The sequence below is a fragment of the Crocuta crocuta genome, unplaced genomic scaffold (genome assembly GCF_008692635.1).
Source record: "Crocuta crocuta isolate KB4526 unplaced genomic scaffold, BGI_CrCroc_1.0 scaffold698, whole genome shotgun sequence".
Classification (NCBI taxonomy): domain Eukaryota; kingdom Metazoa; phylum Chordata; class Mammalia; order Carnivora; family Hyaenidae; genus Crocuta; species Crocuta crocuta.
Genome location: NW_027530855.1, coordinates 461,218 through 472,878, shown reverse-complemented (window position 1 = coordinate 472,878; position 11,661 = coordinate 461,218). Strand labels below are relative to the sequence as shown.

The window sequence follows — 11,661 nt, the reverse complement described above, 5'->3', positions numbered from 1 at the left end:
ATCGAGGTGAGCGCCGGGCCCGCGCGCGCTCCGGGCGCTCGCGACTCACCCTAAGCGGCGCGGCGCAGTCGCGCGGTTTGCCGCGCGCTCTTCCCTGTGCCTTTGCCTGCGGATCCAGCTCCTTGTTTCCAATGTTCTTTCTTTCTTAGGTGTCTCCTTACCAGGTCCCGTGTGGTTTCTCCCCACTTGTCTCCCCAGGCCTGTTAAATACCATCTTCCCCCTTTCCCCTCTCTTGTACCCCCCGCCCGGGATGACAGCTCTCTTTTCCTCAAGGCGCATCCTTACGGGGCGGCCGTGAACACGGAGGGGAGCCCGAGGGGAGGAACGGGAGGGAAAGGGGACTGGAGGAGGAGAGAGCCCGGGAGTTTTGGGATGGGACCCCAGACGCGGTCAGGCAGCGGGGCGCCCACCGCCCCCAAGCATGGAGCGTTTCTTCACAGGGGCCAGGAGTGTAGGCGGGCTCAGGAGCAAGTACAACTTCATCGCCGCCGTGGTGGAGAAGGTGGCGCCCTCCGTGGTTCACTTGCAGCTGTTTCGCAGGTAAAGGACGCGAGAGGAAGACGCCCGCTGCCCTGGCGGCCGGTTCATGAGCGCCTGCCCACTTAGGCCCCTGCGCTACCGCTTTACAAGCATCATTTAGTCATAAAACCTGCTGTTTTATGGAAAACAGCAGCTCAAAACAGGTTGAATAATTTGTTCAGGGTAGTCTAGCCAAAGAGCGGAAGCATAGGGTTTCTGCCTTCCAAATCTGGGCTACTCCTCTGCACTTAGGTGCCAGGGATTTCTCCCTCCGTCATCTCCCACAGACAAAATCTGAGGGTCAGATGTAAGAGCTGGAAGTCATCCTGATGGTGATCTTGCTCAGGCCCCTCGTTGGCACGGAAGGAAATCCTGTGTGACAAGGCCAGTTAGTAGTGGATCCTAAGCTGGAACCAGACTTCTCTTACACTCTCTCCCTGCCTGGGTCCTCAGTAATGTGGCATTAGGTCCACGTTTGCCCCCAGCAGCATGATTAGATTAGGTCCCTCGGAAGTAGAGGGTTGCTGCTCTCTGTCCAGCGCAGAAGGTGGGGGTCTGAGGTCAGAGAGCTGGAATCAACTCTCATGCGTGTTCCCAAGAGATGGCAAAGGCATTGGACATTCAGAATCCAATTGCACATGGAGAGCCTGAAAACATAGACAGGAGAAAGTGAGATGCCTGACAAAACTGTGCTGGAAGTATGCTTGATAAATGAGAGGTTCCCATGTCACCAGCCTGTGATGGATCCCCTGATTTTCCTGCCCTCTGCTTATACTGTCATCTTACCGAGACAGGTCACCTCTTAGCAGCAAGAATATTCCTGCATCCAGTGGCTCTGGGTTCATAGTGTCTGAGGATGGGCTCATTGTTACCAGTGCCCACGTCGTCACCAACCAACAGCGGATCCAAGTGGAGCTCCAGAGTGGGGTCCCATTTGAAGCCACTGTCAAGGATATTGACCATAAATTGGATCTTGCGCTGATTAAGATTGAGCCAAACGTGAGTATGGAAGGGTCAAATCAGTCTGCACAGCTGGGGATTTTCATCAGTTTGCTGATATTTTCTTCCCCACCCCACACCCATCATCTTTTCTACCTGGTATATGCCCCTTTCTGGCTTCTTTTTCTGTTTTTCACTCCTCTTTTGTTTATTTGCCTCTATGCCCATCTCTATATCCCTAACAATTTCTACTGTTAACTAGCCTCCTTTACCTCTTTTGTCAACAGATGCTGCTTCTGAGAAAGTTAGGTCTCTGCTTGCCTTAGAATACTAGGAATAATTGCAATGGATTCAAAGCTGCTTCGGAGTACTTTGGGGTCCTTGCTATACAAAGTGTAATCTGCACTTAAGCAGCATTGACAGTACCTGAGAAATTTTTAGAAATGCAGAATCTCAGATCCCACCCGGGGCTACTGAATCAGAACCTGCATTTTAATAAGATCCCCAGGTGATTTGTGTGCACATTAAAATTTGAGAAGCACTGCTCTGGGTGATCTCCTTTCTGTTTGTGGCTTAACCTTGACTAGGAACTTTTGAGCTGGAAGGGTGCTAAGTTGCTAATGTCAGCTTATGTTCATCAACATCTTCACTGGTGGTTTAGTTATAGTGATTTCTACAAAGCAATAATTTTAGATTTTAGAGATGATATTGATCATCTTATCAAGTGAGAGAGTTTGGTGGTTGCTGGAATTTGAGGAAGCTTCAGGCACTTGTAGAACCTATATGGGTGGGTAGGTGATTCTTGGATTATAAGTGCCGAAATGATAGAGACAGCGTTGTATGTGTACTGTACACAAATACTGGTTGATTCTGTTCTTGATTTGTTCTTCACCTCTCCGTCCTTCCCATCCTTCCTGGCCTTGTGCAGACTGACCTTCCAGTATTGCTGCTGGGAAGGTCATCTGACCTGCAGGCTGGAGAGTTCGTGGTGGCCTTGGGCAGCCCATTTTCTCTGCAGAACACGGTGACCGCAGGAATTGTCAGCACTACACAGAGAGGGGGCAGAGAGCTGGGGCTGAAGGATTCGGACATGGACTATATCCAGACTGATGCCATAATTAATGTAAGTTACTTGGGAGGGCCATTCTTAACCCGTCAGGTACTGGCAGGACAGTGAGAAGAACATGTCCGAATGCCCTCTTTTCCCATCAGCCTGTTGGGGACGTCCAGAGTTCAGTTAGATCCTCATGAGAGGGAGGGAATGCTATGTTGTTGGAGTTCAGCCTGTTTGATAATTGACACCCATTATACTGGGTTGGCCTCTTAAGGTGTGTCATAGAGGTCACCCCCTGCTGTAGAAGGTGGTGGTGCTTTTGCTAGTTGTCCTTCACTGGCAATGACTTCAGCATTGGTGACAGGGTCACAGCCTTGCCTGCCTAGGAGGAACAGGGGCTCACCGGAGTGGTCTGCTTTTGGTAAACCTCTTTAGGAATCATGTATAAATGACAAGGAGAAAAGTTTTGACTTCTCCAAATTTCTGTCTTCAGCACGGGAATTCTGGGGGCCCTCTGGTGAACTTGGTAAGTGGCTACTTTCCTTGCTGCTTCACGTCTCTTTCTCACTTTCAAAGACTGCAAATTGCATGACGCAGGCTAGGATGTCAGTCTTGTGTAGAGATTTGTGGTAAGATGCTTTTCTGATATTGCATCATAAGTAACCAGTGAGCAGAAATTCAAGATCTATGATGGATTTATCCTCCTGGCATGTGATTTCCTCCAGCTGAGAGTACCAGCGTTTACTTATGCTTACTGACATGCTTCCTGCCGTCATTGCATAGTTAGCACAAGTCCTGGGCACTAAACTCAAATATACGTCAGATGACCAGCAGTACTATGTAGGGTCTATCCTTGAAACCTGCCTCTCATACCACCCCTGTTGCATATGAAGAAGTGTTCCTGATCCCAAGATGCTTTCTACATGATGTGGTCTGTTCAGGGTTAAATTTAGTCTTGGGAGAGATGACAGAAAAGCCACACTAAGAATCCTTTGCTCTGTCATGTGTTTCCTCAGTTTCATTCAGCATCTCTAATGGAAGTGTGGGAGTTTCTAGTTGTTCAGTTATGTGGAAAAGCATGGGAGCGCCGTGCTGTTTGACACACAGTCTGTGATCATGCTGTCTGAGTCCCTTTGAATGGATTGTTTTTGGTTCTTTACACATTTGCTTTTTGGAGGGTGAATTGTGTGTGAAATTACTGAGCCCCTTTTTACTCACAGCAAGGCGTGTAATTTTGTGCCTGCTGTCTCGTGTAGACGATGAGTTTACTAGAGAAGGGGTGACATGCACATTTTCAGGCCATGTTCCAGGCCTGCTGAATTATATGTATTTTTTTAAGTGTTTCTTTATTTTTGAGAGAAAGACAGAGTGAGAGTGCAAGCAGGGGAGGGGTAGAGAGAGAAGGAGACACAGAATCTGAAGTAGGCTCCAGGTTTTAAGCTGTCAGCACAGAGCCTGATGCGGGGCCTGAACCCACGAGCTGTGAGATCATGACCTGAACGGAAGTTGGACACTTAACCGACTGAGCCACCGAGGCTCCCCTATAATATGTATTTTAATATGATCAGAAGTCTCTTTTCTACCCTTGCCATTACTCAACAAAGGCTAAGGGATAATGAAGTGCATGAAGAGGAAACTGTTTCCCATTTCTCAACTTTGGCCTTGTAGAGCTTTGTTCTCTAAGGTCAGTTAGCTAATCCTGAAGAGTTTCACGGAAGTGTTGCTGAAGTATTGCGTTTTTGCCTTTTTCATGTTTACTTTTTAGTTTCATTTAAACAGAAAAGGCAGATACTCCCTATCTTCTTATCTGTGTCAAAATACGAACTGTGGTTCACTTTTAAAATCAATTTGGCGAAGGAAAAAAATGAGCTTGAGATTAAAAAAATATGTCCTCAGTGGGGATTTGCACATGGGTAGGTTCCCCCCCACCCGACCCCCGGTATCCGACGATGCTGTGCGACCCATAAGGTAACATCCACTGCTCTCTGTTTGAAGTCCACTTTCCTCTAGCCCCTCTGTGCTCTGACCCTCAGTGACTGGCTCTACTCTCTCCTTTGCTGGTTTTAGTTTTGCACCTATCAGTTTGCATGACTTGGAGACTTAATGATGGCTTCTTCCTTGCCAGGATGGTGATGTGATTGGCATAAACACACTCAAGGTGACCGCAGGAATCTCCTTTGCAATTCCCTCAGATCGAATTCGACAGTTCTTGGCAGAATTCCATGAGCGCCAGCTGAAAGGTGAGGGGAGTTAGGACTTTTTCATCCCTTCTTGTGTTTTTCAGGAGCACTCAATCTATTGTAGAGACCGCCATTAGGAAATCTGTAGAATACTGAGCCACTGATACCGAGCTTTTATCACGTTGGTTTGAGTGGCAATACTGGGGGACGAGGCACAAAGCCAGGCCTGTGTTGTTCCCAGAAATATGAGAATTGTGGTGGAAAGGAAACCCATGGGCTAGAGATGGGAGTAGATGGGAGGAGTGTCCATGCTAGTGACAAATTCTCTGAAGCTTGTTTTCATTGCTGACAGCCTGAAAAGGCAGTTATTATTGTTATTATTTATGTTTATTTACTTGTTTTGGCAGAAACAGAGATAGCACGAGCAGGGGAGGGGCAGAGATAGAGGGAGAGAGTGCCCCAAGCAGGCCCTGAGGTATCCATGCAGAGCCCGACTTGGGGCTCGAATCCAAGAACTGTGAGATAATGACCTGAACTGAAACCAAGAGTTGGACGCTTTAACCAGCTGAGCCACCCAGGCGCCCCTGAAAAGGCAGTTATAATAATAGTAAGGATAGTCCATGACTTGGTGTCTTTTAAGCTCTGCCAAAAGGAAGGAAGTTTTGTTGTTACTAACACCTTATGACTTTCCTTTCCAGGAAAGGCTCTTTCACAGAAGAAATATCTCGGTCTGCGAATGCTGCCTCTTACTATGAAGTAAGTGTGGGTTTGAATATGTCTGGGTTGTTTTTCAGAAGCAAAAGTCATAGCTAGACAGTCTTAACAGGGGATCTAAAGCATTTGGACTACAGCTAGCTACTCTCATGACTGCAGGGCCCCATTGTCACATAGTATATATCTGCCTCTGCCGGCACCAACCTTTCCCGAATGTTTCAGTAGCTTTTTTCTCTGTGGCTATACCTTGTAATGTCCCATGGTCCCAGGCTTTGGCAGAGAACCAGACCACACCCGGGGAAGAATAACTGTGACCGGCTTGACGGAGTTCTCACTGGCCACTTGGAGCCTGGAGTAGAACAAACAAGGGTACCTACTGAGTTGGAGGTTTTGACCAGGGCTCAGGAGATTAAGTCATTGTGTTTCTTAATTTTCCAGTAAAACTCTTCTCACTTTTCTTAGCCTTCTTCAAGAGCTGAAAAGGCAAGATTCAGATTTCCCTGATGTGAGTTCTGGAGTTTTCGTGTATGAGGTGATTCAAGGAACGGCTGCTGAAAGGTAAGAGCACAGCTCATGTGCCGTAAAATGTGTGTTGGATTGAGACGTGCACTGTTCAGTTCAGTGGCCCTCCCCGCACGTGGCTGTTAAACACCCAGGTGTGAGGTGTGGCCAGCGTGACGGAGGAACTGAATTTTCTTTAATTTTAACTTATTTAAATAAAAGAAGAGGCAATGGATGTAAAATATTTTTCCATTAAACATACCTTTTCTTTTGTTTTGGAAAGACTGCCTTTCACACTTTAATCACTGCATTGTGTAAGGTGTATGTTAGCACAACAGGTGTGTGTTGTTTCTAGTGGATTTCAAAGACTTAATATGGAACAGTGTAAAATAACTTAAGACTTGTAAAAATTACATGTTAAAATGATAACACATAACATACTAAGTTAAAATAGGTATATTATTATTATTTTTAAAATGTTTATTTATTTACTTTGAGAGGGATAATGTGTACATGTAAGCACATGTGAGGGAGGGGCAGAAAGAGAGGGGGAGAGAATCCCAAGCAGGTTCTGCACATGGAGCCCAACGTGGGTGGGGCGTGAGCTCACGATGAGTGAAATCATGGCCTGAGCTGAAATCAAGAGGTGGACGCTTACCTGATTGAGCTACCCAGGTGCCCCCAAATAGGTATATTATTAACATTAGTTTCATCTATTTTTTTTTTATGTTTTATTTATTTCTAGGAGAGAGAGAGAGAGACAGAGTGAGCAGGGGAGGGTCAGAGAGAGAGGGAGTGACAGACTCTGAAACAGGCTCCAGGCTCCGAGCTGGCAGTCAGCACAGAGCCCGACGCGGGGCTCGAACCCACGAACTGTGAGATCATGACCTAAGTGAAAGTCGGACGCTTAACCGACTAAGCCACCCAGGCGCCCCATTTTCATCTATTTTTTTAAATTTTCTTTCTTTTTTTTTTTTTAATTATTGAGACAGAGAGAAACAGGGCATGAGCAGGGGAGGGCCAGAGAGAGGAGGAGACACAGAATCCGAAGCAGGCTCCAGGCTCTGAGCTGTCGGCACAGAGCCTGATGCAGGGCTCGAACTCACGAACCATGAGATCGTGACCTGAGCTGAAGTTGGCCGCTCAACCGACTGAGCCACCTAGGTGCCCCAAGTTTCATCTATTTTTAAAAAGATTTGTAGAAATTAAAGTTTTAAAAAAATATGCCTACCGGAAAATTTAAAATTATGTATGTGGCTTGCCTTACATTTCTGTTGACAGTGTGGATTTAAACTTGAGTACTTGTGTTTGGAAGGACTTTTTTTGGGAAGGGGATGGTTCTTTGTAGCCCAAGAATTCATGATGAGTTAATAGCATAAGCTTAAATTAATTTTGCTAGGAATTCTCAAATCTATGCTTTTGATACCTTAGTTATAAAGAATAGGAAGAATTCAGAGGACTAAAGGTTTAATAACATATTTTAGGTACTTTCAGACATATTTTTCTTTGAACTCTGGAAGACCATATCAGAGGGCAGCACTGAATGAATGGATGAATGAATGTAAATAAAGCAAAGGCTAGAAAAGCTCATCAAAGAAGTGCTCCAGCTGATTTTACTCTTTAAACATTTATAGTAACTACTGAGGGAAGAGGTGGTTGTCCTACAGCTATTTTCCTGGGTCTCTCTCTTATATTTCTTTAACATCCCTTTCTCAGTATTTTTGGTTTTCAAGAGCTCAGTCACCTCTTTAGATTATGGCAACTCTTCTGGTAAGCGGAAGAAACCACAGGTACTAACTGTTCAGAATAGCTAAGTGTTAAGTCTCATGTTACTAAATTTGGCTTGTCATAGGCTTTTCTAGACTTTCTTGCTTCCTGCCCTCCCCCCCACACCGTCTTTATTTTTAACTTTTGGCTCAAGGCCAAGGCTATTTCTTTCAGCTCTCCAAGTCCTTGCTAGTCAAAATGTGGTCTGTAGACCAGCAGCATTGGCATCACCTGGAGCTTTTTAGAAATGCAGAACGAGGGGCACCTGGGTGGCTCAGTCAGTTAAGCATCCAACTTTGGCCCAGGTCATGATCTCACAGTTCGTGGGTTCCAGCCTCATGTTGGGCTCTGTGCTGACAGCTAGCTCAGAGCCTGGAGGCTGCTTCAGATTCTGTATCTCCCTCTCTCTCTGACCCTCCCCTGTTCATGCTGTCTCTCTCTCTCTCTCAGAAATAAAAAACATTTAAAAAAAATTAAAAAAATAAAGCAGGATGACAGGCTCAACCGCAGAACTGGAATCTGCATTTTATTTTTATTTTTTTTAAATGTTTATTTACCTATTTTGAGAGAGAGAATCTCAAGCAGGCTCTATGCTAAGAGTGCGGAGCCCAGCTCCTGGCTTGATCTCACCAACTGTGAGATCATGATTGGAGCCAAAATCAACAGTCAGAGGCTTAACCAAATGAGCCACCCAGGCGCCCCAGAATCTTCATTTTAAATAAGAGCTCCAGGTGATTTGGATGCATGTTAAAATACGGAACTTGCTTGAAGTCACTGATAAACCAGAAATCTATTATTTATGGCTTCACCCACTTATATCTGATCATCATAATTATTATTAGCTGTAAAAACAGCTGGCACTTATTAACTACTATGTCAGGGATCATTTTAAGCGTTTTACATACTTTTTAGAGCCCCCAGTAGTCTTACAATATAGGCATAAATTTATAGAAGCAGCAGCTGTGGTATAGAGAGGTAATTAATTTGAGAGGTGCATAATTAGCCAGAGAGCAGAGATGTGGAATCTGGCTTAACCCCCGGATTATCCTGTTTTGTAGCTGCTTCTCTTGTTTCTGAGAGGCAGAGTGAGTGGCAAAGTGGGTTTTCAAGTCTGAAACACCCAGGATCAAATCCTTCTTTAGTTTCTTCCAAACTGCGGGACATGGGAAAGGTCATTTATCTTGGCTGAGCCTCACTCCATCATTTTGGTGCATTAGTTTACACTCATTAATAACTGGCAGGTTTATCTTTTTTTTCTACTCACAGAACAACAATGAATTAAGTTTCTTCTTTGCACACTGCGCCAGTCATCTTCCTGAGCTGTCTGTGTTCCAAAGGTTTTCTAAGCTTTTAGCTTTGGCCTCAAACTTTTCATTTCCTCTTGCTTTAAATTTCTATTTAAAAAAATTCCACATTCTTGGTAATCCTCCCACATCCTTCCTTTGGCTTCCCATTTCTTTAAAATGGTGTCTCCTGGAGTCATTTCATTTGATGTGCCTCTTCCAGCCTATTATTGACTTTAAGAGAAATTATCAGCATGGCCATATATTTATTGCAGTGTTTCATATTTGGAGGTGCTTTTTGTTTCTAGACTGTGTATCCTATGTGAAGCAAACGTGTTGGAGACAGAATGTAATCACAACTTTGGGGAAAAGGAGCCTAGAACCAGAGGCTGAAATATTTAGACTTGGCAGGGTGACTGGTTTTTGACTAACTGGAAGCAGAGCTATCATGCAGCTCAGCATAGCCTCCACTTACACAAACCACAGGTGAAGATGGGACAAGGAAGTGGTCTGTCAAAACCAAACTGATAGAGTACAACTGTCTGGGGAAAATATATATTGCTTGGGCTTTTCATCTTTGCTTGAGGTTACAGAGGTCAGAGAATGATAAAAACCAAAAGCTAAATTCCCTATTCCAGACCAAATCCAATATATGGGAAGAGTCAATTTTTTACATGATTGTTAGAATATTGATTTTTTTTCAGTGTTTGTTCATTTTTGAGAGACAGAGCTTGAGCGGGGGTTAGGGCAGAGAGGGAGGGAGACACAGAATCTGAAGCAGGCTCCAGGCTCTGAGCTGTCAGGCCAGATCCTGATGCGGGGCTCGAACTCACGAACTGTGAGATCATGACCTGAGCCGAAGTCAGACGCTTAACCGACTGGAGCTACCCCAAGCACCCCTAGAATATTGATTTTAGTAACTTTTTTTTTTTAATGATTAAAAAAAACTTATTTTTTTAATGATTAAAAAANTGGGAAGAGTCAATTTTTTACATGATTGTTAGAATATTGATTTTTTTTCAGTGTTTGTTCATTTTTGAGAGACAGAGCTTGAGCGGGGGTTAGGGCAGAGAGGGAGGGAGACACAGAATCTGAAGCAGGCTCCAGGCTCTGAGCTGTCAGGCCAGATCCTGATGCGGGGCTCGAACTCACGAACTGTGAGATCATGACCTGAGCCGAAGTCAGACGCTTAACCGACTGGAGCTACCCCAAGCACCCCTAGAATATTGATTTTAGTAACTTTTTTTTTTTAATGTCTATTCATTTTTGAGAGTGAGAGAGACAGCATAAGTGGGGCAGGGGTAGATAGAGAAAGGGAGACACAGAATCCAAGTCAGGTTCCAGGCTCTGTGCTGCCAGCACAGAGCCCAAGCCTGATGCAGGGCTCGAACTCACAGACAGTGAGATCATGACCTGAGCCAAAGTCAGACGGTTAACTGACTGAGCCACCCAGGCGCCCCTAGAATATTCATTTTAAAAAGGTAAATAACATTGTTGTCCCCAGGTGATTTCTCAGCATATCTTAGGACAGCCCTCATATGGAAGGATTGAGGCTATTTGTGGTTTCCTGGTTTGTATGTTTAATGACAGCAAAATAATGCCATGAGATGACATTAAATTCTGGATGGGGACAAGCAAAACTTATAGTTTCATGGTCCTTTTCTCCCCCCCCTCCTCCCAGCTCTGGGTTGAGAGACCACGATGTAATTGTCAGCATAAATGGGCAGCCTGTTACCACCACAACCGATGTTATTGAAGCTGTTAAGGACAATGATTTCCTTTCCATCATGGTTCGTCGGGGAAGTCAAACTTTGATCCTGACAGTCACACCTGAAATAATCAATTAAGTATCTTGTCTTAAAGAGAAATTATCTAACAAAACCAAAGCTACATTACCTGGTTTGTATTGAGATGTGCCAAAGATGGCACGGAGTTTTAGGGTCTCTTACAATGAAAAATGAATGCTTTAAAACACAAACACACATACACATTCAGGGACCTTTTGGTTGGGGTGCTCTACTGTTGCTAAGAAGCCTTACTAAAGCAAGTGAAGGACAGGGTGCCAGGAAGTCTGGGAACTGATAACATTTTATTTAAACATAGGAAACAACTGAAAAACAGGCACAGTTTCTAATTTAACTTCGACAGAAGGACCCTTTAGGATTTTAAAACTTCTCTATAGCTACACACTGGATATAACACAAACATACACGCACACACACATCAAATATGAAGAAACTACCGGGACCCAGAGTGCAAAGGAAATCAAATAGTTAATAATACTCCTTTTCTCAAGTTTTTCAGGTCATATCATATTTGGCCAGGGTTTGTAGACGCAGAGGATGGGCATCATTTGCAAGTCAAATTGACACAACTGCAGACTGTCACAGAGGAATATTAAAGATCCTCATGATCACCCTGGCAGTGGTCTTCAAAAACTTTTCTGTGAGAAGGGCTTCTTTTATGAGACAGATACTTCAGTAACTTACAGATTTTTACCTTTTTACCCAAGCTCATCCTCCTGGCANGAGAAGGGGCAAGAACAGTGGCTTAGAGTCGTATCTTATTTTTGGTAACATTTTAATTTTAGTTTGCAGATTTCTCTTAGAAGTTAGAGTTTTTGTTTGTTTTAAATATTGTGTCTCCTTAAATTCTATGCAGAATTTTATGTTTATGTGCTTTTTTCCTGGGGATGGGGTCTAG

At 44.3% G+C, this 11,661-nt stretch overlaps 1 protein-coding gene across 1 annotated transcript; it reads left to right on the top strand.

The window, feature by feature from the left end:
- The first annotated feature begins 422 nt into the window (after positions 1–422).
- Positions 423–11,478, top strand: HTRA4 (HtrA serine peptidase 4). Its single transcript, XM_077769552.1, has 8 exons — positions 423–541; positions 1,315–1,519; positions 2,388–2,582; positions 3,007–3,039; positions 4,639–4,753; positions 5,392–5,449; positions 5,870–5,965; positions 10,640–11,478. The coding sequence occupies exons 1-8, from the start codon at positions 423–425 to the stop codon at positions 10,803–10,805; spliced, it is 987 nt and encodes a 328-aa protein (XP_077625678.1). The 3' UTR covers positions 10,806–11,478.
- Positions 11,479–11,661: the final 183 nt, after the last annotated feature.